The sequence below is a fragment of the Danio aesculapii genome, chromosome 10 (genome assembly GCF_903798145.1).
Source record: "Danio aesculapii chromosome 10, fDanAes4.1, whole genome shotgun sequence".
NCBI classification, from domain to species: domain Eukaryota; kingdom Metazoa; phylum Chordata; class Actinopteri; order Cypriniformes; family Danionidae; genus Danio; species Danio aesculapii.
The window spans coordinates 38,541,226-38,565,896 of NC_079444.1; the positions used below are offsets into that span (position 1 = coordinate 38,541,226).

The 24,671-nt window shown below is 35.3% G+C and overlaps 1 protein-coding gene across 2 annotated transcripts in view; it reads left to right on the forward strand.

Moving 5' to 3' along the window:
- The window catches only part of dscama (Down syndrome cell adhesion molecule a), a 227,980-nt gene that overhangs the window by 155,282 nt on the left and 48,027 nt on the right, over positions 1-24,671 (forward strand). For both annotated transcript variants that reach the window (XM_056466399.1, XM_056466400.1), the window contains exons 12-18: positions 7,866-8,080; positions 11,658-11,754; positions 11,898-12,026; positions 14,445-14,612; positions 15,727-15,797; positions 20,683-20,923; positions 21,355-21,501. In XM_056466399.1, the coding sequence (XP_056322374.1) occupies positions 7,866-8,080; positions 11,658-11,754; positions 11,898-12,026; positions 14,445-14,612; positions 15,727-15,797; positions 20,683-20,923; positions 21,355-21,501 (1,068 nt within the window). The remainder of the gene's footprint in view (positions 1-7,865; positions 8,081-11,657; positions 11,755-11,897; positions 12,027-14,444; positions 14,613-15,726; positions 15,798-20,682; positions 20,924-21,354; positions 21,502-24,671) is intronic.

Below are 24,671 nucleotides of genomic sequence, written 5' to 3' on the forward strand. Positions count from 1 at the left end.
TTTAGAAAGGAAAACAAACTAATTTGTCTCAAAGATTGATAGCGCAGCTGTCACGAGCAGCTGTTCTCATTAACGATAGAACCGCCGATGGTGTGTTTCACTCACACAAGTGATGTTTCGTTCTTGTTAAGCTTCTGTAATTGAATTATGCCCAAACATAGATCACAAATTATCGTACTCTTGTTAAAAGTCTCAGGATCTGAAATGCGCTGTGGCCTTATTTATTTATTTATTTATTTATTTATTTATTTCAATGTAACAGGCTTTCAGTTATGTGGATGTTGAATGGGATGCTAAAATCATAGTTGATCCAAAAAATTATTTTTTTTATTTACTCACCAGAGTTTAAGCCAAAACTCTGGTCTTTGATGACTCATAAAATGCAAGTCAAGCACTTCCAGCACTTTGAAAGCACTTTTTTGCTCTTAAAGTGCCAGCAGGAATTAGGTTTCACCAAGCCCATAAGGAAATCTAATGTATAGCCATATACAAACACACATATATATATACAAATATATATATATATATATAAATAAAAGTATAACTAATATACACTGCTCAAAAAAATAAAGGGAACACTTAAACAACATAATGTAACTCCAAGTGTTCCCTTTATTTTTTTAGCAGTATATGTAAATATATATATGTATATATTTGAAATCCCAATGATTGGAAAAAAAATCTGATGACAATTTTGATATACATATATACAGTTGAAGACAGAGTTATTAGCCCCTCCAGTTTATTTTATTCCCCAATTTCTGTTTAATGGAGAGATTATTTTTTTTCAACACATATCTAAACATAATAGTTTTAATAACTCATTTCTAATAACTGATTTATTTTATCTTTGCCATGATGACAGTAAATAATATTTGACTAGATATTTTTCAAGACACTTCTATACAACTAAAGTGACATTTAAAGGCTTAACTAGGTTAATTACTGTAGGTTATCTAGGCAGATCAGAGTAATTAGGCAAGTTATCGTATACTGATGATTTGCTCTGTAGACTATCAAAAAATAGCTTAAAGGCGCTAATAATTTTGACCTTAAAATGCTTTTTAAAAATTTAAAAAACGCTTTTATTGTAGCAGAAATAAAACAAATAAGACTTTCTCCAGAAGAAAAAATATTATCAGACATACTGTGAACATTTCCTTGCTCTGTTACACATCATTTGGAAAATATTTTAAAAAGAAAAAGAAATTCAAAGGAGGGCTAATAATGACTCCAAATATCTATCTATCTATCTATCTATCTATCTATCTATCTATCTATCTATCTATCTATCTATCTATCTATCTATATATATATATATATATATATATATATATATATATATATATATATATTGTATAAAACATTTTAATAATCCCTTTGTCCTGCGGCGACGTCACATTCAGTGGTAGTGGTCATTTTGAACTGTCACATATGTAAAATATTAACATGGATTTGTATGTTATATATGTAATGTGCAAATATATAATATATATACTGTATAACTGCCAACTGGCCCAGCCAAGACTCAAACCAACGACCTTCTTACTGTAAGGCAACAGTGCTAACCACTGAGCCACCATGCCGCCATGTTGTTCACAGTCAGTCATAATTTATGTTTGCTTCATACTTATATGTTTCTCTTTTTTTTTGTTCTTAAAATACATTCAAGTGTTCAGCATATCTGAAGGGAACTTAAAAGACACATTTGCAGTATAGTACATGTAGTACACTTGTGTATTAAAGGCCATTTTACAGTGAAATTGTTCACACCAGTGCAACTTATCTGCATATTTGCTCTCTCTCAGTGATGCAATTTGCATGTGATATATTGCACAAAAATACAGTGAACTCAGATTCAGTTTGCCTTAAAAGTGAACGTGAAGCTGATCTTCCTCTCGGAAAAACACTGCTGAATCTCCAGCGTCTCTCGAGGTGTGGGATCTCACTTCGGTGGCCCTGATAGACCAGGGAACGCAAACATCAACCCAGAGAGATTTGTGCAAATGTGCGTGTTGGTGACACATGCAAAAAAAAAAAAAACTTGCAAGGCCGCCAAACACGGATCATTCCTGTCCATTTACGAGCGCTAAATGAATGAGTGGAACGAGGCCCGAATCAATCAGAGGAGCCGTAAATCACCGGTTCCTGCCCAGCAACCGTCTGGATCTCCGGAGAGGAATTAAGCACCTCCGCTTTCAGTTGCTTATGATTCTGCTGGATATTAAAGAAATACATCAACACGGCAATTATCCAGCGGTGATGAAGACAGCTCACGGCCTGAGGGAGGATTGGGCTGATCCTCCAACACACTTCCCTCTGGAGTGTTTTATCGGGGATAATCACATAACGCCCAGTGGAGAAACACAACGCCGCCACTTTCTTTCAGCTGCAGATTCAGTTTGGCGTCTCTGATCAACTCTATTAAGTTTGAGAGACTCACACGTGTGTTTACTGATGAAATGCTAACAGGGTGGATTGCAAAAGTGAAGGGTTCCGGAAGATTTCTTTGTGTTGTCCCAACACAAATAGATTAATTTAACTTAATTGTTTGTTACAAATTTAAGTGGATTGAACATAAAACAATTAATTTGTCCCAAAAAGGCTTAAGAATTGTGTTGATTCCGCTCATTATAAATAAGTAGTTTAAACAAGCTGCAAAAAAATAGTTGAGCGTGGATGGAAAGGGCTGGGGTTAGGGTTATGTAATGGCTCGTTTCCACTAACTGGTACAGTACGGTATAGTTTGGGTCGGTACGGGTCACCTTTATCAGGCTTGCGTTTCCACCACCCTTATGGTGGGCATGGTGTATGACAGAAAGTTTCAGTCGCATCATTCTCGCTCGAGGAAATGTCTACAATAAAGCTGTACGGGTCACTTACATATCATATGAGAAGCTCTTCTCACGAAACAGATGCTGTATACACATAAATACTTTACACACATAAATGTTTATTACTAACTTTTCTATGAACAGGATTTGATTATAACTGCTGATCAATGACAGTGCGAAATAGCCTACTGTAACGTCTGTAATTATATTAAATGAATAAATAAATGAACATATATAAACACATACAGCCCCTTACAGTCTCTGATATGTTACCAACTACAGAATAACTACACACATCATACATTTAGTCCTTATTTAGGTTGAAAAACAACACAAAATATAGCCCACAGTCTTCAGCAGCACATGTAGCCTCTGTTAGAGAGTAATTCCATAATTCCCAGTTCATATTAGTCCAAAAGGTGAAGATAATAGTTATACATGGCATTTTGTTCATGTTTGCTGAAAAATAATGTGCTCCTTTTTTTCCGGCTTCTCCTTCGTTTTTTCGCGCTTCACTCTCGCGTTTGTCAGTGTCTGACAGGATCGGGTTTCAAAAGCACGTCAATAATCAAGCGCAGGTTATTATCATCAGCTCAAGAAGTTTGTTAGTTCAGATATAATGTTAGACGTGCTGCGAGTGCAAGCAAGAAAGTGAAACTGCTCGCACTTCAGACTGGCTCGTAAAAAACTACAGGAGCACAGGGTAAATCTGCTCTTCTTCTTGGCTTTGTGGCTGTTCATCAAAACGACGACAAAGTTTTTTGGAGCCTGGGTCGACCATGGCTCGTTATTATATGTATATATATATTTACACTGTAAAAGATCTCTCGGCTGTGTGTGTATTTTAAACATGGCTGCCCTTTTGTTTTCATTTGGGCTTGTTGCGCAAGCGAATGACGTATCTCTGTAAACCAATAGCCTTCAGCTGCATGTCTAGCTCTGCCTTTTGGTATCCTTTCTCGTGTTTGGTACCCTTTGAAAGGGTGCCAAAATATGGTACGTTATGGTTCGGTTCGGTACGCCTTTTGACAGTGGAAACGGCCATAAAAGCATACCAAATTGAACCGAACCAAGGCTCGAACCAGTGACCTTCTTGCTGTGAGGCGACAGCGATACCCACTATGCCACCGTGTGGCCTTTATTTATATATGTTAGACATAATATAATATATAGATATAATATAATATAGATTTAATAATATAACATTAGGATTTACATTTTTAAATCAATTTTATTATTATTACTTACAAAATTGATTGTGAAAAAAATATATAATTTGATTATTTATTTATTTTTAAATCTAAAAATGTAAGACTTTCTACAATTCTGACATACTTTATAGGTGATGTGGATAAAGAAAATTGGCCATAGTGTGTGAGTGTGTGTATGAATGTGAGAGTGTATGAGTGTTTCCCAGTGCTGGGTTGCAGCTGGAAGGGCATCCGCTGCGTAAAACATATGCTGGATAAGTTGGCGGTTCATTCTCCTGATGAATAAAAGGACTAAGCCGAAGGAAAGTGAATGAATGAATATTCCGAATTTATTTTTACATGTTAGACGTGCAGCATCTGATAATGTTACTTGATTAAAGAACGATAACAATAGGATTTTAAAAATCAATAGTAAATGTAAAAATAAAACATGTAAGATTTTCAGAAACTCATATATGGAAATCACCAATATAAAATGCTGTCATCAAAAGTATTTTTTTCTTAGATTTTTTGTGCTGCTGAGCTGAGAATTGTTCGACTGAATAAGAGATGACATGTAAACGGTCGGGACTTTCAACCTGACACACTCAATCACATCAGACGCTGTACCGGCGCTCGCACATATACCCGCTCTGCCTATGAGTGTGTGTATGAGAGAGGAATAATAACAGTACGTCTGCATAGAGCAGCACATTCACTCATTTTTTATCATGCAGCTGTAAAACATTTACCTTGTCTGCAATAGTAAAGCATTCAGACTCATGCTGCTGCAAAATGTTACATGGCACTTGAATTAAAGGACACATATTTCACCATTTCACAAGATATGATACTATCCTCTGGAGTCTCCGTAATACGTCTAAAGCTAAAGCTCAAAATACCCTGAAGATTTATAAATGCATGTTGAAAATGGTCATGTTCTTTGAGTAAGAAAAAATAGCTAATATTGTGTTTTTATTTCTTTAAATGCTGATGAGCTGTTAAACTCCGCCCCCTTTTCAGAACTGGGCGGAGTTTGACATCTCTGCTTTGAACAACTAAACCTCGGGATTAGCAATACTACTCATTAATTCATTTTCCTTCATCTTAGTCTCTTATTTATCAGGGGTCACCACAGTGGAATGAACCGCTAACTATTTCCGCATATGTTTTATGCAGCGAATGCTCCCTAGCCGCAACCCAGTACTGGGAAACACCCATTCACTCTCTCATTCACGCACGCACACATACACTATGGCTAAATTTGTTTACTCAATTTACCTATAGCGCATATCTTTGGACTGTGGGGGAAACCGGAACACCCAGCAATACTACTGACAAATTCAATTTATTTAATAGTTTATTTAGTTAGGTATAGTTTTGGAATGGGACAAGCAAAGGCAAAATGGATTTAAAACTATATGATGATATTTTCTGGCATTTATTGCACTAACAATATAACTATAATGCAGATGTATTCGCAAGAGACAGACAAGAGTTATGTGTCTTTAGACAGAAGTGTTATCTTTCCTTTTTTTTAAAGACCCCCCTATTTTGCATTATAAAAGGTCATCATTTAGTTTTGGGGTCTCCAACAACATGCTGATATGAGTGCAAGGTCAAAAAACACTTTTATTCACACAAGTCTGCGCTGATTGGTCTGATGACCCAGTCTGTTGTGATTGCTCAACTGGATTCAGCACAAGACAAAGAGAAATGCCCACCACGGCTATGAAGTAGCGGCCAGTATGTGAGAGCCCAGTGCAGGAGTGCATTAAAGCAATGCAGTTAAACACCAGATATTACTCTACTCTTAATCCTAACCCAAGTAAAAATAATGACACACATGCAGTATTAATCCAGACCGTGCCGCACATGTGTGTAGGAACAGCTGATGGTGGCCATATAGCAACAAACGGTAGAGGATAGCAAGTTCAGAAACGCATTTAAATCGGTACAAGAAGAAACACACAATATTTTTGGTTTTGGACACAATATGTGAATAGCCATAAAGGTTTAACATGAGAGATCCAGTTCAAGCACTGATCTATAAAAGATAAGTGATTACAAGGCGATTACAACTTATAACACACAATTAAACACATATATTGCAAGCTGCACAAAATGAGGCAACCGTATTAATTACATTTACATGTTATGATCCGGAGGAAGAATAAACTGGTCCATTTGAACTGTAAAAGTTACTGACAAAGTCCCTGTCAAAGTCTGACAAAGTCCCATACACAATAGTCTCTGCTGCTCCTTCCTTTAATAACGAATGGCCGGCGAATCCCGCTTTGCAGCGTAGGTTTTTGTATCAATCATCAGAAAAATGACAGGAACAAACACAGCTCTAGGTTGGCTATACTGTGTTGTTGTAAAAATGAACTTTAACCCTTTATTCCCTTCAGCCAAATCTCCATCTGTCAGTGATCATCATCTATATGCATTATGATCAGTCCCATGATCCCCCGCGCTCTTAGTGTCTAAAGGGAAAGCGCGTTCACATTTTACCGTATCTGGAACTACATATTTGGTGATGTACAGCATCGACGTCGATGCGTTCAAGAAAAAGATCCAAACCCAACTCGATTAATTTATTCGACTCTGAATCATTTGTTCATCATGTGAAAGACAGAAGCCAATCATATCCATTTACAGCCAGAAAAAGATTTGATCCCTTTGAGTCCACGAGTTTGAGTCATCTCTTTACATGCAGTCACGTGATGAACGAATGACTCAAAAACTCGAAAGGTAAATTAATCATCAATCAATTCAGCTCAATCTTATATACAAGGCCCATATCTGGGCCACATAAAAATGTATTACTTGGCTCAAGCTTGGTGGAGTTGTGGCACTACTTTGGTTCAGTTCTGGCTAAAAAAGATGTGGGCTAGTTCTGGGCCGGCGAACACTAACTGATCTGGGCCACATCTTAGCTGTTGATTTGGGCCAGATCTGGGCCAAATGAAATATGTTGACTGGGTGTGTGCATTGGTTAAGCTTATGGGACTGTCAGTGTGATGTGAGCGAACCCCTCATATTTAAAGACCTGTCAGAAGAGGTGAGCTGAGCTAATCATAGACAAAAGACCTGGTAAACAATACATGATTATTTTCTCTTTCTTATAGCATTCTAGTTCTGACTTCTTTGTAGTGTGATCAACATTTGGTGTAGTTGTAGATGAGTTTGGAAGCAACTCGTAACATTTTAATAATATTTTGGCAAAATGAACAAAATGACTCTGGGAAAAAAGATTCGTTCACCACACTGAACTCAGAGTCAAAGGTCCAGGTCAGTAAAATGATTTGAACTTCCTGTCACTAGTTTTTGTACTATAATACATAACACCAACCCAGACAATATATCACAAACTATCAAAAATGTTCATAAAAGTCACTTTGTCTGACTTTTCAAGGTTAAAAGTTGTTGGAGGAAAGATTAAGGTCCCATAATGCAATTCAAAACCATTAACAAGGGGTCACCAGTCTCGGTCCTGGAGGGCCGGTGTCCCTGCAGGGTTTAGCTCCAACTTGCCTTCAACACGCCTGGCTGGGTGTTTCAAGTATACTTAGTAAGACCTTGATTAGCTCGTTCGGGTGTGCTTGATTCAGGTTGGAGCTAAAATCTGCAGGAAACTGGCCCTCAAGGAACAAGTTTGGTGACCCCTGGCATAAACAGAAAAAAACATGAATCACATTTACAGTGTATGCTAATATGGCAGTGTTTGTCGGTCAGTGTGGGGTCTGTGACATCACATTTGACAGATTTCCCAAACGGCTTGTTAGCAGCAGTGTTGGCTCTTGTCTTCATGACGCCTTTTTTCTGTTGTGTCGCTCAGTTCCCGCCATGATCACATCGTATCCCAATAACTCGCTGGCCACAAAGGGAGAGAAGATCGAGATGAGCTGCAAGGCCCACGGTGAGAAGCCCATCATGGTGAGGTGGGAGAAGGAGGTGGAGAAGGAGAAGCAGTCGCACATGATCAACCCGGACATGTGGAGGCACACGGTGACCGTCAAGAACGTCGGCGATGAGGTCGTCTCCACCCTGCAGGTCTCAGACTTTTTTTTGTGTCTTGTCTTGTCTTATGCTTGGTCTTATGCACATTTTAAAAATCAGTCAAATCTTTCAATCCTCTGCCTCTTTCTCAAATTCAAAAATTGCTTTATTGGCATAATAAATTGCTACAAATGTATTGCCAAAGCATTAATAAGGTTTACATTAAAAAATTATAAATACAGTATGTATAAAATCATAGAAAATACAGTCAATAGTAGTAGTTAACTAATAATAATAATAATAATAATAATAATAATAATAATAATACTTATAATAAAAATAATAATAATAATAATAAAAATACTTATAATAATAATAATAATAATAATAACAATAATACTTATAATAATTATAATAATAATAATAATAATAATAATAATACTTATAATAATAATAATAATAATAATAATAATAATAATACTTATAATAATAATACTTATAATAATAATAATAATAATACTTATAATAATATTAATAATACTTATAATAATAATAATAATAATAATAATAATAATAATAATACTTATAATAATAATAACAATAATAATAATTAAAAACTGTCAATTTAACAGACCACATTAAACATTTTAGGATAAAACCATAATAATGAATAATAATAATCAGAATATTTACAATGATTCATTTAGAAGTGTGTGTTTGCTCTCTCTCTCTAAAGGCTGATTAAAGGCTGATTTATACTTCTGCGTCAAGCGCATGTGGATGGTCTGGTGCTGCCTTCGCACTGTCGCCTAGCCCGGTAGAGCTAGTGTCGACTCCAGTAAAGGAGCTCCAGATGGAAACTTTTGTTTTGTGTTCACCAGGGTCTAATTTGTGGATCTGGATCTGGCACCTCTGAAATCGTATCCGGCACCTTATTTTACTGATACCCCTCCTCACACGCACCCACGCCCCGCCCCACTCTTCACTTTCTTTCGCCACTCCCCAACCCTCTTCATGTTCTGCAGAGCCCTCACCATAGCTGATGCTGACACGCACCTCTCAAAAAGTGTAATTACACATCGCAAAGACACGTAGCTCAAGCTCTGTGATTGGTCAGCTTGGTAGTGGTGAAGGGTGCTGAGAGCCGCGAGCCAGTTGGAGCGAGTGTTTATAAGTGTCGAGTTCCATGAAGAAGCTCCAGTTGGAAAGTTTTGTTTTGTGTTTACCTTATGATTAAAGTTGTTGCTCGTCCGCCCATTCCCGCCTCGGAATGAGTGAGTTTAAGCTACTTGTACATTAATATAGAACATTACATTCAGAAGAAACAAATCCCCTTACGAAGAAACTCGACACAGAGGAATATAAACATCTACTGTCAGCTAGTGTTTAGGAAGTGTTATTGCAGAGCAACACAAACAGCACGCAGAAGTATAAATGCACGCTTACACGTAAGGCATGCGCCGTGGGTCACGTCGATTACTCGATGCAGAAGTATAAATCAGCCTTAAGATATAATGTATGAATGATTAGTTTTAATATTTAAAACAATAATCATAAATATATAAGATACAAAATATAAACAATAAAACAAACAATAATATCAGTTATGTAATATATAAAATATATTAAAATACATGTGGATAATTTTTGATTTGTAATGTTTTATAAGATTTATTATTAAATAAAAATTAATGTAAGTTGTGTAATATATTAAAAACAAACTATAAATGAATCGTCAGCAGCTAGCTCTTTGCAACTCTCACATGGTCACCCTTTGAAGCTAAGCAGGGCTGCACCCGGTCAGTACCTGGATGGGAGACCACATGGGAAAGCTAGGTTGCTGTTGGAAGTGGTGTTAGTGAGACCAGCAGGGGGCACTCAACCTGTGGTCTGTGTGGGTCCTAATGCTCCAGTATAGTGAGGGGGACTCTATACTGCTCAGTGAGCGCCATCTTTCAAATGAGACTTCAAACCGAGGTCGTCTCTGAGGTTGTTAAAATTCCCAGGATGTCCTTCAAAAATGAGTAGTGCCCCATTCACACGGGGCGTCAGCGTCAATGCTTCCCATTCACTTTGAATGGGTGATGTCAGGCGTTACCGAACTGCATTGTGGACCCGACGGTGCTGCTTAAGTGGCATTGCTTGCTGCAGAAGTTGGGAAATTATTAACTTTTCAAGCGCCAACGGAAGCGTCAGCCAATCAGATCACTTCATGCAAATACCCCAGCTCAGACAGTAGCCTATTGTGGACTAATTTCATTGGCTGACACTGCTATGAAGATCGTGTCAGCCCCAACTTCAGACACGCCCTCGGTCAAGCGTTGACGCTGAAGCCCAGTGTGAATGCACTGTAGGGGTTTAACCCTGGCATCCTAGCCAAATTTGCCCTCTGGCCTCTGTCCATCATGGCCTCCTATCCCTCCCATATCATAACTGACTTCATCACTCTGGCTGTTTCTCAATTCCAAAAGCCCAGAGACCGGACTTCTTGTGGAGACCGGTCTAGCCAGGTGTCCTTGGAAGAACGAACTCGGGAGACCACGAGAACAGAGAACGCGTCCTGTGAGGAATAAGATGCTGCGTTCTGATGGTCACATGACCTTCACTTGTTTTTAATGGAAAATTATTTAAACATTAAAGCATTCATACAACGATTTATTGTTTCCCCTTTTCAAAATATGTACTCTGCATAAAAACATTATAAATATACGTTGCACGATATAAATAAAACAGATTTTACAGATTCACCGTCTCATTTAGGGAATCTCCTGAGGTAAATAAGTGATATCTCTGAACTCTGAAGCATCCCACCTCCAGTCGCAATGACTTCTGGGACTTCTAGAGCGAGTTCAGTGCTCAAGGCTGCATCGATGCGTCCTCGATATCAAGATCACATCCGGGAAGTTTCACGCGTCCTCTGTTCTTGCAGTCTTGAGTATTGGAACTGAACTTTGGCAGCTGATGACGATGTTACACGAGAACACGAGGACGCAAGATCGCTGAAGAACACATATTGATAACAGCATCTGTCTCGTCTCCACCAATCAGCTGGTGTGCGGTGCAATATGGCTGTGATCCAGGTGGATGCTGCACACTGGTGGTGGATGAAGAGATTCCCCTAAAAAAAATTCATAAAGTTCTTTGAGTGTCAAGAAAAGCGCTATATAATTGCAAGGAATTATTATATGACTAATTAGTTTAAACTATTGTACTGATGTTTATTATATAATTTTTTTATTTGATATATTTTCGTTACTTCTTTCATTACATCTTGTGTGATGCTTCAGAAAGCGTTATAATATGCTGAATTACTGTTTTAAAAACAGAAGTTATTCTTATTTTCATTGTTGCCAAATATTTCTTGTGAAAGATTTGTGTTATGCTGTATTTTATGGACTAAACTGTTCAGTAGAACCATAGAAATATTTTGTAACATCAAAAAATGTTTCAGTGATCAATATAGTGCATGCTTAGTGGAACAAATACAATATTTTTAATCCATATACATTTTTGCTGTTTTTTATGACTTAAGCATATATGGCATAAGCATAGCGGGTATTTGAGCTACCTAAATTAATCTAATGATTTCTGAAGTGGATTGTTTATTTGCACACCGTTTTCCCTGTTTCAGATCTACCCAACGATGAGAGAGGATTCAGGCTTCTTCTCCTGTCATGCCATTAACTCTTACGGTGAAGACAGAGGCATCCTTCAGCTGACAGTTCAAGGTAAGCAGCCGGAAAATCGCCTGGGCTCGGCGGGAGATTCTGGGGATTTATCAGGCATCAGAGACGAGCCTCTTGAGGGAAATCTCCTCATTTACATGTCATTGTATAAATGGGGAATCTGAGAGCTGGATCTGCGTTTTCAGAGCCGCCAGAGCCTCCGAAAGTGGAGATTCGAGAGGTGAAGGAGAGGACCATCGCCCTCCGCTGGACCATGGGTTTTGATGGTAACAGTCCCATCACCGGCTACGATATTGAGTGCAAAAACAAAACAGGTAAATGAACCAAACCAATGCAAACTGCAGTTTTGGTTTGAAAAGTTGATTATAGTGAAACTACAACTACATCTATCGCTAAAGCAAGTGTTAGAACATGCTAACAACATACTAGAAATGTGTTTAAAAAACACTAGCAATGTTAGCACATACAGTAGCAAGCATCCAACAACACTTTAGAAACCACCCAGAATTCCATAGAATGTCAGTAGTAAACCTGCTTACACCTGCTCCGGCGAGATATATCCAGCTGCAGAACCGCAGAATCACACACGTTTCAGGCACACACAATCTAGCACACACGATTTAGGCAAACCATATATGGTAACTAACTAACTCCTTAGAAGCATTATCGCTTCCTATTGAATTTCACAAATATGGTCATTATTATTATTATATCGTAACGATCATTTTAACATCTCTGCAGTTTCTTTTTTTTTTTTTTTGGCTATTTTGCCTTTATTAGATAGGACAGTATTTAGGACAGGAAGCGAAGTTGGAGAGAGAGGGGGGGGGTAGGGTAGGGAAATGTCTTCGAGCTGGGATTCGAACTCGTGACGCCCTGACGTGCTACTGCACCATATGTCGACGCGCTAACCACTAGGCTATTGCCGACCATCTCTGCAGTTTCTGAACTCAAATTATGTAAATAAAAACATGATAGACCATCTAATTGTAGAATTAAGTGTAATAAACTAATTCTGAATCTTAATATTATCATACTTGGTTAAAATCACTTTGTTGTGAAATATAAAAAGCAAACAATAATGTGTCACCATAAAATGAATTACTATAGTTAATCATAAACAATATATAATATAGCTATAAACTGATTATCTTAACTGATTATCTGATTATAAACTACTGTCTTTTACTAAACTGTCACAGCTGTTAGTTATATATATATATATATATATATATATATATATATATATATATATATATATATATATATATATATATATATATATATATATATATATATTCATACATATATATATGTATATATATATATACTTATTATTATTTTTCAATTAAATATTAATAGTTAATTTGTTTCTATTGCAAAATTTTGGTTTAAAAACAATACTGCTTACTATAAATTACTACAGTATTTTATGTGGGAAATCATTAATTAAAAAGTTATTAGAAAATTAAGCAAATACACACTATTAAATCGCTTGAGTAAAATATTAATATAGTGTTATACATTTATTACATGTAAAAGATTTTTATTACATATATAGATGTATTATTGCCTATATTAACTTGCTATTATTTCCTTCATTATAATTGAATCCATTATATAAATTAAACCTGTCCAAATTAGATCGTTCAGCAAGGCCAGCAAACGAGTATCTGCTGTATTGACTCTGTCAGATAATAACGACTGATCATCTATGATGACTGATAGAAAACTGTTTAGTCTATTATATTGAATGGCGATCGGAAACAACGCTCCCCATTCACCCGTCTTGATCGCAATATTTGTGAAATAAAGTAAAGTAAACACTATTATTTATTGTGTACAGTATTTATTAACCTATATATATCAAAATATATTGATGACGATGTTCAAGAAGTCGTTAATTCCATTAACATCCGTCATAACCATATATGGTTTGCCTAGATTGTGTGTGCTAGATTGTGTGTGCCTAAAACGTGTGTGGTTCTGCGGGCCTGCAGCTGGATATTATTGGCTCCGGCCATTATACTGTTGTTTGCACATAAGCCAAATGCACTAGACACTTTTTGCATAATAAGCACAATTTCAAACAACTACGATACATTGTTTACATCTGTTTACATTACTCCACAATCAGTATTATATATGTGTTAAAATGTTAGCAGTTTTTTGAGAAAACAGGTTAGTGACGTTTTAAAACATGCTAGCAGGTATAAATGTTATTGCTAACAACATGAGGAGCAACAGGTTAGCATGTTAGCAATATTAACAGCCTGCTTAAACACTCTACAATCATCTTAACAATAGTTCAACATGCTATCAGCATTGTAGAAATGTTCTAAAAACATGCTAGCACTGCTAGTATGTAACAAACACCCAGAAAACCCTAGCGAATGACTAACAAAGCCCTTAAAGCCACATAGAAGGCTGTAGCAAACCACATAGCAAGCTATCTAAAAATCCTAAAATGTGAATCTGAGCTTTTGTTACATAAAACTGCTTAAAAAATGAATCTAAAATCTGCCTAATAGACTGCCTGAGCTTAAAAATTGCAGTCCTATGCTTTTAAAAGTATTTATTTAATCTGAACACTGTCAAACTTTACGTTTTTTAAAAGGTCTTCTGACTTTCTAGTCGGGCTTTGTCTTCACCGGTAATAGTTTTAGTCTCGTAGTCATTGAAGTGTCAATAATTGCCTTTTTAATCGTTCAAAACTATCTATCTATCACCAGAAACATGGGAAAGAGCTCGCAGGACCAGAGATGTTTCCCCCACCCTGAACCAGGCCACCATCATTGAACTGCACCCGTCATCCACCTACAACATCCGCATGTTCGCCAAGAACCACATCGGGGACAGCGAACCCAGCAATGAGCTCACCGTCACCACTGATGAAGCCGGTACGAGTGACCAGTCAAACATACTAGTCACGTATTATTCACTTATGTGTACAACTTTGGCCATTTTTTTCTATTTATAGAACAGATAGCAATGTAAACATGCTACACTTCCTGCTGTATGGCTTCATCAGTTGACACACAGAAGGAATTGTAGTGTTATACTGCCAACTGGTGGTTAGAAGTGGCATTACAGAAAGACTTGTAGTGTATATGTTTAAACAGTGCTCAACATATATGAGTACACCCCTCACAAATCTCTCATTTAGATTGATATTTTCCATAGGATGCTTTACAATATTATATTTGTGCATATACATTAGATTAGTCAGATCTAAAGCCAAATCTGGAGCTAATCTATCAAAATAACTACGAGAACGGTCCAAAATTAGTACATCCACATTTACATTTTAGGGAAAATATTAAATAAAACATTTTTAAAAGAGCAAAGTTCAAGAGAAATAATACGATTTTGTTACAATTTTATAGTTTGTCATTTTCCCCAATATTTTACATGGATTTAAATGTATTATCTTTCTATTTCTTACAATGTTCAATAACTAAAATATTATTTTAATAAATATATTCATTTAATAAATCCATTTTTGTTCAAATGCACCAACATATATCACCTATATTCACTGAGAAATTATAAAAATATTCATTTTCAAAATGGAGTGTACTCGTTTATGTTTAGCTCCGAATTTTATAGCAACTATAGTGTTATACTGCCAGCTGGTGGTCAAGAGGGGCATTACAGAAAGATTTATAGCGTTATACTGAAAACTGGTGGTCAAGAGTGGCATTACAGATAAGGGTTATAACGTTATACTGCTATCTGGTAGTCAAGAGTGGCATTTCAGAGGCATTTATAGTGTTATACTGCCAACTGGTGGTCAAGATGGCATTATAGAAAAGGGTTAAAAGGTTATACTTATAACTGGTAGTCAAGAGTGGCATTACAGAGGGAATTAGAGTGTAATACTGTCAACTAGTGGTCAAGAGTAGCATTACAGGACAGTGACTGAGAGTAATAAACATTGATGCCTCTGTCTATGAGGTTTATTAGTTCAGAAATCCAACCAGGCTTAACATAGTGAATATTTGATGACTGCAGATCCTGAAGGACCTCCGCAAGACGTCACACTGGAAGCAATCACCTCCCAGAGCATTAAAGTCACATGGAAGGTACGCCGCTGGGTATTTTTACTCTATTGATGCTGTGTTATTGTAGCGAATGTCTGTTAGTTACTGGCTACACTGCTTATAGGTTTAGATCACCTGTTTTAGACAAATGTTTTAATATGTTGTGACTGAAAATCAGGGTAATTCCACCAAATATTGCTTTGAAATATTGGTCGAATATCTAAATGTCTGAAATAATTATAACTTTTTGTTATTTTAAGCATTTAACTTCTTTTTTTAATTATTATTATTATTTTATTTTTGACAATATACATAACATTATATAGAATGTGAGAATACAAAGAATATCAGGACTTTTTTTAAACAATTAGCAAAGACAAATAATAATAACAATAAAATATACAAATACAACCCACCCCGCCACCCCCCCATCCAAACAAGGTATAATTGTCACAAATTTTGTCAAAACATTTCTCATTTTGATGTTACGTAAAGAAAGTTGAAATGGTTGATGGTAATCATAGATAAAAACAATAATTCCAGAATGATGCACAAATAAATTGCATTTACACATATGATAAAACATTAAATTAAAACAATACCATAAAATAAGAGAAAATAAAAACAACAACAACAACAAAAACACTAGCAAAACTAACAATAATTATACGAAATAATCAATTATTAAAGTCTAACAGAGGTAATGTGTCAAGAAAAGGTCCCCAAATATAATCAAAGTCGGTGGGCTTTTGTCTGACAGAATATAATATTTTCCCTGGAGTTTTATAAGATACAAGCTCATTGATCCAGTGACCTACAACAGCAGCTATTTTATTTTGCTTACAAGGACTGAAGCTAAAAAATGTATACTCCAAAAATGAAAATCTGACAACATTTCTATTTTTAATATGGAATACTCTGCAAAAAATCCTTTTCTTGTTTGGAGTTCTTGCCTTGTTTCTACTCCAAATATCTAAAAATTCCTGAATCAAGATGTATTTTCTAGACTGAGCTTTTCGTTAAAACAAGCTATTTGACTCCCAGTGGGTTAGTAATATAAACTTATTTCACACCAAAAACAAGATTATTTTACTTCGTTTATTTCAATGCTTTTTTATTTAAGAGGTTTTAGATATTTAAAGCAAAAACAAAAGCTCTAAGTAAGAAAAGCGTATTTTGCAGTGTACTGTACAGAATAAAATAAAAATGACCTCACACAAATCATGCATCCAGAGAAACTGAGAATTTATAGTACTTAAGGGGATTGCCAGGGGCGTTGCTAGACCCAATTCACTGGGGCACGTGCCCCCGTAAAAATCTCCAGTGCCCCAGTAAATGCATTGAGATATGATTTACTTCATATGCAAGTGTATTTATTAAGAGTGGTAATTCCGAATTAAAGACGATATTCTCTATGTGCAACCGAACCAACGCTAGTGAAAGCAATGTAATCAAAAAGCAAACTGACGCATCTCCACGTGTGCATAGAGAACACGCGCGCCTCTCGCACGCGCTCCTCTTGCACGCGCTGTTTTTCTTCTGAGAGTCCCTGTAGTAAACATACGCGCCAAAAAAGCAGGCTACCTGCTTATTACGCGCCGCTCATGCGTTGTAAAACCAGCGTAACAGGCTTTTTTGTTTTGCAAGTGGACTAAACTAAAGCTTAAACAATATGATGGTGATCTTAGCATGCCTCCTGATAGATTTTTTTGTATGAAGCAAATAGGAGGGATGAAGAGTCAGGAAGGTAAGACTTAACAAACCTAATTCTCTGCCATGTGTCAAGTCTACAACAGATAATTCTATAACACATCTTTTTTTTTTTTGTATTTTATTGAATTGTCAATAGAATTTCAATCAAATGAAATTAATATTTATGCAAAAGTAATTTCTTAAATGATCTTAGCATCACTCCAGTTGTCTTAACATTGTTTTCCAGTTACATTTAAGATTATTTTGAAGAATAATTGTATAATAATAAGAATACTTTTATTTATAATAAATATAATATACATATGTTACATATGTTAGATACACACACTATAAATACCATATATATAGTGTGTATATATATATTGTGTATTTTATATATATATATATATATATATATATATATATATATATATATATATATATATATATATATATATATGGGGGAAGGGGGTACGTGGCCCAGTAGAGCTTTATGTCTAGCAACGCCCCTGGGGATTGCACTATAGCAATATTTTACTGTATATATACACTTGTATACAGCTGTCTTTGTGTGCACGTTTACATTTTTAACATAGATTTAGTTTTTATATAAAACAAGTGAAAATTGTAAACTTTAATAACACACAGTTATGCCGAACTATGATTGACTTCATTAGGCTTATGACAACATCAAATGTTCTTGTTGCGATTCATTTCTGAAGCTTTTATCACAATTTAGAGTATTATCACCACAATTTAAGCTTAGCTGTGGCTACTTTAACTGGTATAATAACAAAAAATACTTAATGAATTTTTCTCAGAAAACCTATTTCTAAAGGTGCTGTTGACTTGACATTTTCACCAGATGTTGATAACAACCAAACAAATACATATATGAAAACAAAACAAAACTAATTAGTTTACGAATGAAGATTTGTGTAATAAAATGAAATGACACTAGGAAAAAGTATTGAACACATGAAGAAAGGGAGGTGTAGAAAGGCAGCGAAAGCCCAGACAGCAGCTGAAATCGCTTAGTAATTCTTCAGCAACCCTCTGTCCTTCATCAGTGTAAATGAATATCAGCTGCTTCAGTCCAACATCTACATTAGCAGGAGGATGAAGATGAAACCAAGGTGGACATTTTAGCAAGACAATGATCCAAAACACAGCCAATGAAACTTTCAAATGCTTTCAGAGAAAGAAAATCAAGCTGTAGAATGGCCCAGCCAATCACCTGACTTGAATCCAATATAAAATACAAATCATAAATCAGATTTGATTGACGAGACTCACAGAACCATCAAGATTTGTACACTCTTTTGACGTCTGTGAAAAACTCACACCTAAACAATGCATGAGACTTCATTCTCCATATGAGAGGCGTTTATTTTGGTTGTTATCAACATCTGGTGAAAACTTCAAGTCAACAGCACCTTTAGAAATATGTTTTCTGAGAAAAATGGTGACGTGTTCAACACTCATTTCCCCCACTGTATATACATTTTCTGAGTAAACAAAGTGCTGTATTATATGAATAGTTACATCATTTTCAATCAATATTTAAGCATTTATTAGCCCAGATTAATGTGAAAAGTTAATGTTTGAATTATTAAGATTAAGTCTTAATTAAGTCTTCAAGAATTATGAACAATACTGTAAATACAATCTGAATATTACTTAAAATAACACTCTAAAAGTTTAAATACTAAATAATTAATGAGTGTATTTTGTAGTGCCCATGATATCAGTATTCTGCATATTCATTATCATGATATATTAAATTATTATTAAGCATAACAATAGGTCCAGGCTTCATATAATTTAACTACGAATGTAAAATTGACCCTTTTCCAGCAGCAAAAATCATTAGACACTACCTGACAAAAGTCTTGTCGTCGATCCCAGTTGTAAGAGCAACAAATAATAACTTGACTTTAGTTGGTCATTTGGAAAAGTGTCAGAGGGTCGATTTTTCTGTTGAATCATCTGTTGAACTGTATCCCAATCATTACAAAAATCAGTCAAGTTTGGTGAAGGAAAAATCATGGTTTGGGGTTACATTCAGTATGGGGGCATGCAAGAGATCTGCAGAGTGGATGGTAACATCAACAGCCTGAGGTGTCAAGACATTTGTGCTGCCCATTACATTACAAACCATAGAAGAGGGCAAATTCTTCAGCAGGATAGCGCTCCATCTCATACTTCAGCCTCCACATCAAAGTTCCTGAAAGCAAAGAAGGTCAAGGTGCTGCAGGATTGGCCAGCCCAGTCACCAGACATTAACATTATTGAGCATGTCTAGGGTAAGATGAAGGAGGAGGCATTGAAGATGAATTCAAAGAATCTTGACGAACTCTGGGAGTTCATTCCAGACGGCTTTATTAATAAGTTGTAACCTTATATTTTATTTATTATTTTAATTTATATCTTGTTAATTAATACTTGAATGTAAAAATGTTATTGGATCTATTTAGATTTCTATTTACTTTCAATATGTCTGATACAAGGTTTAAAATGTGTTAGTTGAGAAAGTTATTGTTGTGCTCTGGCTCCTTTAAGGGAGGCGCATCGGAAAACAGGAGAGGGAGAAAAAAAAGGAAGTGGAGAAATTACAATGCTGTTGTAATGCTGTTTGTGAAAGTTATGTCGATGCTCCAGATGAAAGAAAAAGAAACGAATTATCACCCTGGTAACCCACGTTTATTTATGATGCCCACGTTGGAGAGACTGGTGTGTAAACAGCCAGAAATAAGGGTTACAAGTGATTTGAGTCATTGCAGAGATGTATGGATGCAGTCCTCCAAGCTCATGGGAGTCATACACAATATTCATTCTTCTTCCACTGCACCATGACTTTATATTCTATACTGGACATTATTTCTGTTAGGTGACAAGACTTTTGTCTAAGCAAAGTCAGACCTTACTGTCCTAATTAAATAATTAAAAAATCAAGGCATGACCATATTTTATTTTGGTAAAATAAGCGTAATCTAGAGGCCTTTGCCTTTCAAATAAGCCACTTCTGATACCAAATGATCAACTAGAAGTCATTATTTCTTGTTCCCTTAAACTTGGATAGGCGACAAGACTTTTATCAGGTAGTGTACACACATAAATACATATAAATCGCCATGCGCTCAATGATTTAAGATGCTGATGAATGTTAAACATGTCATAATAGTCTTGTGAAAAGGATCCATAAGCTGTCATCATATATTATCGTCACCTGTAGGCGCCGCTGAAACACCTCCAGAACGGCGTGATCAGGGGGTATCAGGTATGCCATCGAGAGCACTCCACCAACGGCAGCCATCAGTTTGTCTGCATCAGTGTGGAGGCCACAGGAGAAACCGAGTCTCTGAGCCTCAATAACCTGAAGAAGTTCGCCGAGTACGAGGTGGTGGTGCAGGCCAGTAACAGCGCCGGTCCGGGACCTGCCTCCAGTGAGGTGCGGGCCACGACTATGGAGGATGGTAAGCTACTGTCACACAATCAGCCGAACATTTTTGGGTCGAATTTGAGGCATTTTTGAGTCCCGGCTGGGTCAGTAGGCATTTCTGTGTGGAATTTGCATGTTCTCCTTGTGTTGGTGTGGGTTTCCTCCGGGTGCTCCGGTTTCCCCCACAAGTCCAAACACATGCGCTGTAGAGTAATTGGGCAAACAAAATTGGCCTTAGTGTGTGTGTGAATGTGAGAGTGTGTATAGGTGTTGTGGCTGGAAGGGCATCTGCTGCGTAAAACATATGCCGAAATAGTTGGCGGTTCATTCCGTTGTGGCAACCCCTGATAAATAAGGGACTAAGCTGAAAGAAAATAAATGAATTCAAGTTTTGCATCTAATTTGCATCTTTAAATGCAATCATGGCTAATGTGTCAGTTTTTTTGATGGTTTTGTGTTTCTCAGTTCCCAGCAGAGCTCCAGAGAAGGTGGTGGCCACCGCTGCATCCCCAGAGAGCATCTCTCTGTCCTGGCAGACTCCGGCCCGAGAGGCTCTGAACGGCGTTCTACAGGGCTTCCGCATCATCTACTGGGCCAATCTGCCAGATGGAGGTACAGCGCAAACCTTTAAACAACATTACTTGCATTTATATCACTTTGGCTAGATCGCTTCAAGGGCGACACAGTGGCTCAGTGGTTAGCACTGTCGCCTCACAGCAAGAAGGTCGCTGGTTCGAGAGCCAGCTGGGACAGTTGGCATTTCTGTGTGGAGTTTGCATGTTCTCCTCGTGTTGGTGTGGTTTTCCACCGGGTGCTCCGGTTTCCCCCACAGTCCAAACACATGTTCTATAGGTGAATTGGATAAAGTGAACTGGCCGTAGTGTATGAGTGTGTGTGAATGAGTGTATGGATGTTTTCCAGTACTGGGTTGCAGCTGGAAGGGCATCCACTGCGTAAGACATGAGCTGGATAAGTTGACGGTTCATTCCGCTTTGGCGACCCCTGATGAATAAAGGGACTAAGCTGAAGGAAAATTAATAAATGTGTCGCTTCATATCATAACAGTTTTTGTTACTTGAATTAAATTAAACTACTGAAATTAGTTAATTTTATTTAATTTCAGCTTGTTGTCAGATATATATTTAAGCTTAAATGATATTTATATCATTTTAACTTATATTTAAACTAAAATGTCTAAATTAAAAATAATTTGAAAAAGGTTATAGTTATTTTTGTTACCTAAAATAAAACAAATATCAACATGCATTATAATATAATATAATATAATATAATATAATATAATATAATATAATATAATATAATATAATATAATATAATATAAAATAATATAATGATATAATATAATATAATGATATAATATAATATAATATAATATAATATGATATGATATATGATATGATATAATATAATATGATATGATATGATATGATATAATATAAAATAATATAATGATATAATATAATATAATGATATAATATAATATAATATAATATAATGATATAATATAATATAATATAATATGATATAATACAATATTATATCATATGATATGATATAATATAATATAATCATTTATTTTTCATCCCCAAAATGTTATAATTACGTTTTAATAATGCTATTTTTAATTATTGAATTTATTAATATATATATTTAGTAAGGACTGTATTTTATATTTTACAATTATATATATATATATATATATATATATATATATATATATATATATATATATATATATATATATATATATATATTTATTTATTTATTTATATATATAGTAAGGACTGTATTTTATATTTTACAATTAATATAATTCATAATATATTATATAATCAATTTCATGATTATATATATATTTTTTTTCTTTTTTTATATATATATAATTACATATGATTATACATTTTTTCATGATTAAAAAAAACACACATGATTCTAAAATAAATAGTATATTAATTGCAAATGATATAAAATGCAATATATTTTTATTATATATACAGTTGAAGTCAGAATTATTAGCCTCCCTGTTTATTTTTTCCCCAATTTCTGTTTAATGGAGAGAAGATTTTCTCAACACATTTCTAAACATAATAGTTTTAATAACTCATTTCTAATAACTGAGTTATTTTATCTTTGTCATGATGACATTAAATAATATTTGACTAGATATTTTTCAAGACACTTCTATACAGCTTAAAGTGACATTTAAAGGCTTAACTAGGTTAATTAGGTTAACTAGGCAGTTTAGGGTAATTTGGCAAATTATTGTATAATGATGGTTTGTTCTGTAGATTATCGAAAAAAAAAATAGCTTAAAGGGGCTAATAATTTTGACCTTAAAATGGTATTTAAAATTTTTAAAACTTCTCCAGAAGAAAAAATATTATCAGACATACTGTTAAAATTTCCTTGCTCTGTTAAACATCATTTTGGAAATATTTAAAAAAGAAAAAGAATTCAAAGGCGGGCTAATCATTCTGACTTTAACTATATATATATATATATATATATATATATATATATATATATATATATATATATATATATATATATATATATATATATATATGTGTGTGTGTGTGTGTGTGTGTGTGTGTGCGTGCGTGCGTGCGTGCGTGCGGGCGTGTGTGTGAGTGAATGCTTTACATCAATTGACCACAAGAGGGCAGAATATACCTTTATACCTTTATACCTAACCCTAACCCTAACTTATAACAATTCTTCCTTGGGAAACAAAAGGAAGAATTGTGCAAATGCTCATTCTATAGAGTGTGCCGAATTACAATTATTACATCCCAAATAATAGCACATTTGCATACTGTTTCCAGAGTGTATCATTTCTGTACTGTTCATACATGCATTTAAGCAATTCTTGCTCCCAGTAAAACTACAGTAAAAGTTTACAGTATATTAAAAAAACAATGCAGTGTGCATATTTGGCAATTCAGCGCTGGTCTCTTTGTTTTGGTGACTGTTGTGCCACTTAACATGTGTGAATAGTCCTTTTGTGAGTGATTGAGACTGTAAGGTTAGTCCATCTGCACAACTGTTTAATTGGCTCCTCGATGGCTCTTCATCAACTTGCGCTCAGTAGAACAAACTCACAGCACACATTATGGCGATCCGGCTCTTTCCAGGAGCTGTTTGCTTATAAATTGCCTTATTATAAAGATGCAGAATTCAATGCAGGCAACTCAGGGATTGCATTCAGCAGTGAGCGGCGAAAAAAGAAAAAAAAAACTGTCTCTTTTCTGTTCAACAGTGGCTGTTAGAGCACTAAAATAATGATAGAAACAGTAGCTGAAAAGAAATTGGAGACATTAAAGTATGAAATCCTGCAGCTTTGTCTCAGATGATCTCAATGTCTTCTCTAATGAATCTCATAAAGGAATAGTGCAGGGGTGTCATTTGTTTAGTATTTAAAAAGATCATACACACACACACACACACACACACTCTTTTCAAAATAAATATTTTTATGCAATATTTCTAAGTAAATATAGACCATATATTTTTACAAATGATCTGTTTATTTATTATCTGTTTTATTAATCTGTATAATTATCATTGTTGGGCACGTTCCTTTTAAATAGTTATGGTTACTAGTTACTTCTTACAAATACTTCTCATTAACTGAGTTACTAACTCTATGGACTATATAATTACATAATTACAAAAGTAACTAATTACCAGGGAAAATAACTATTGCATTACTTATATTGCATTGCATTACTGAAATAAATAAAACACTTTGTACACTAATC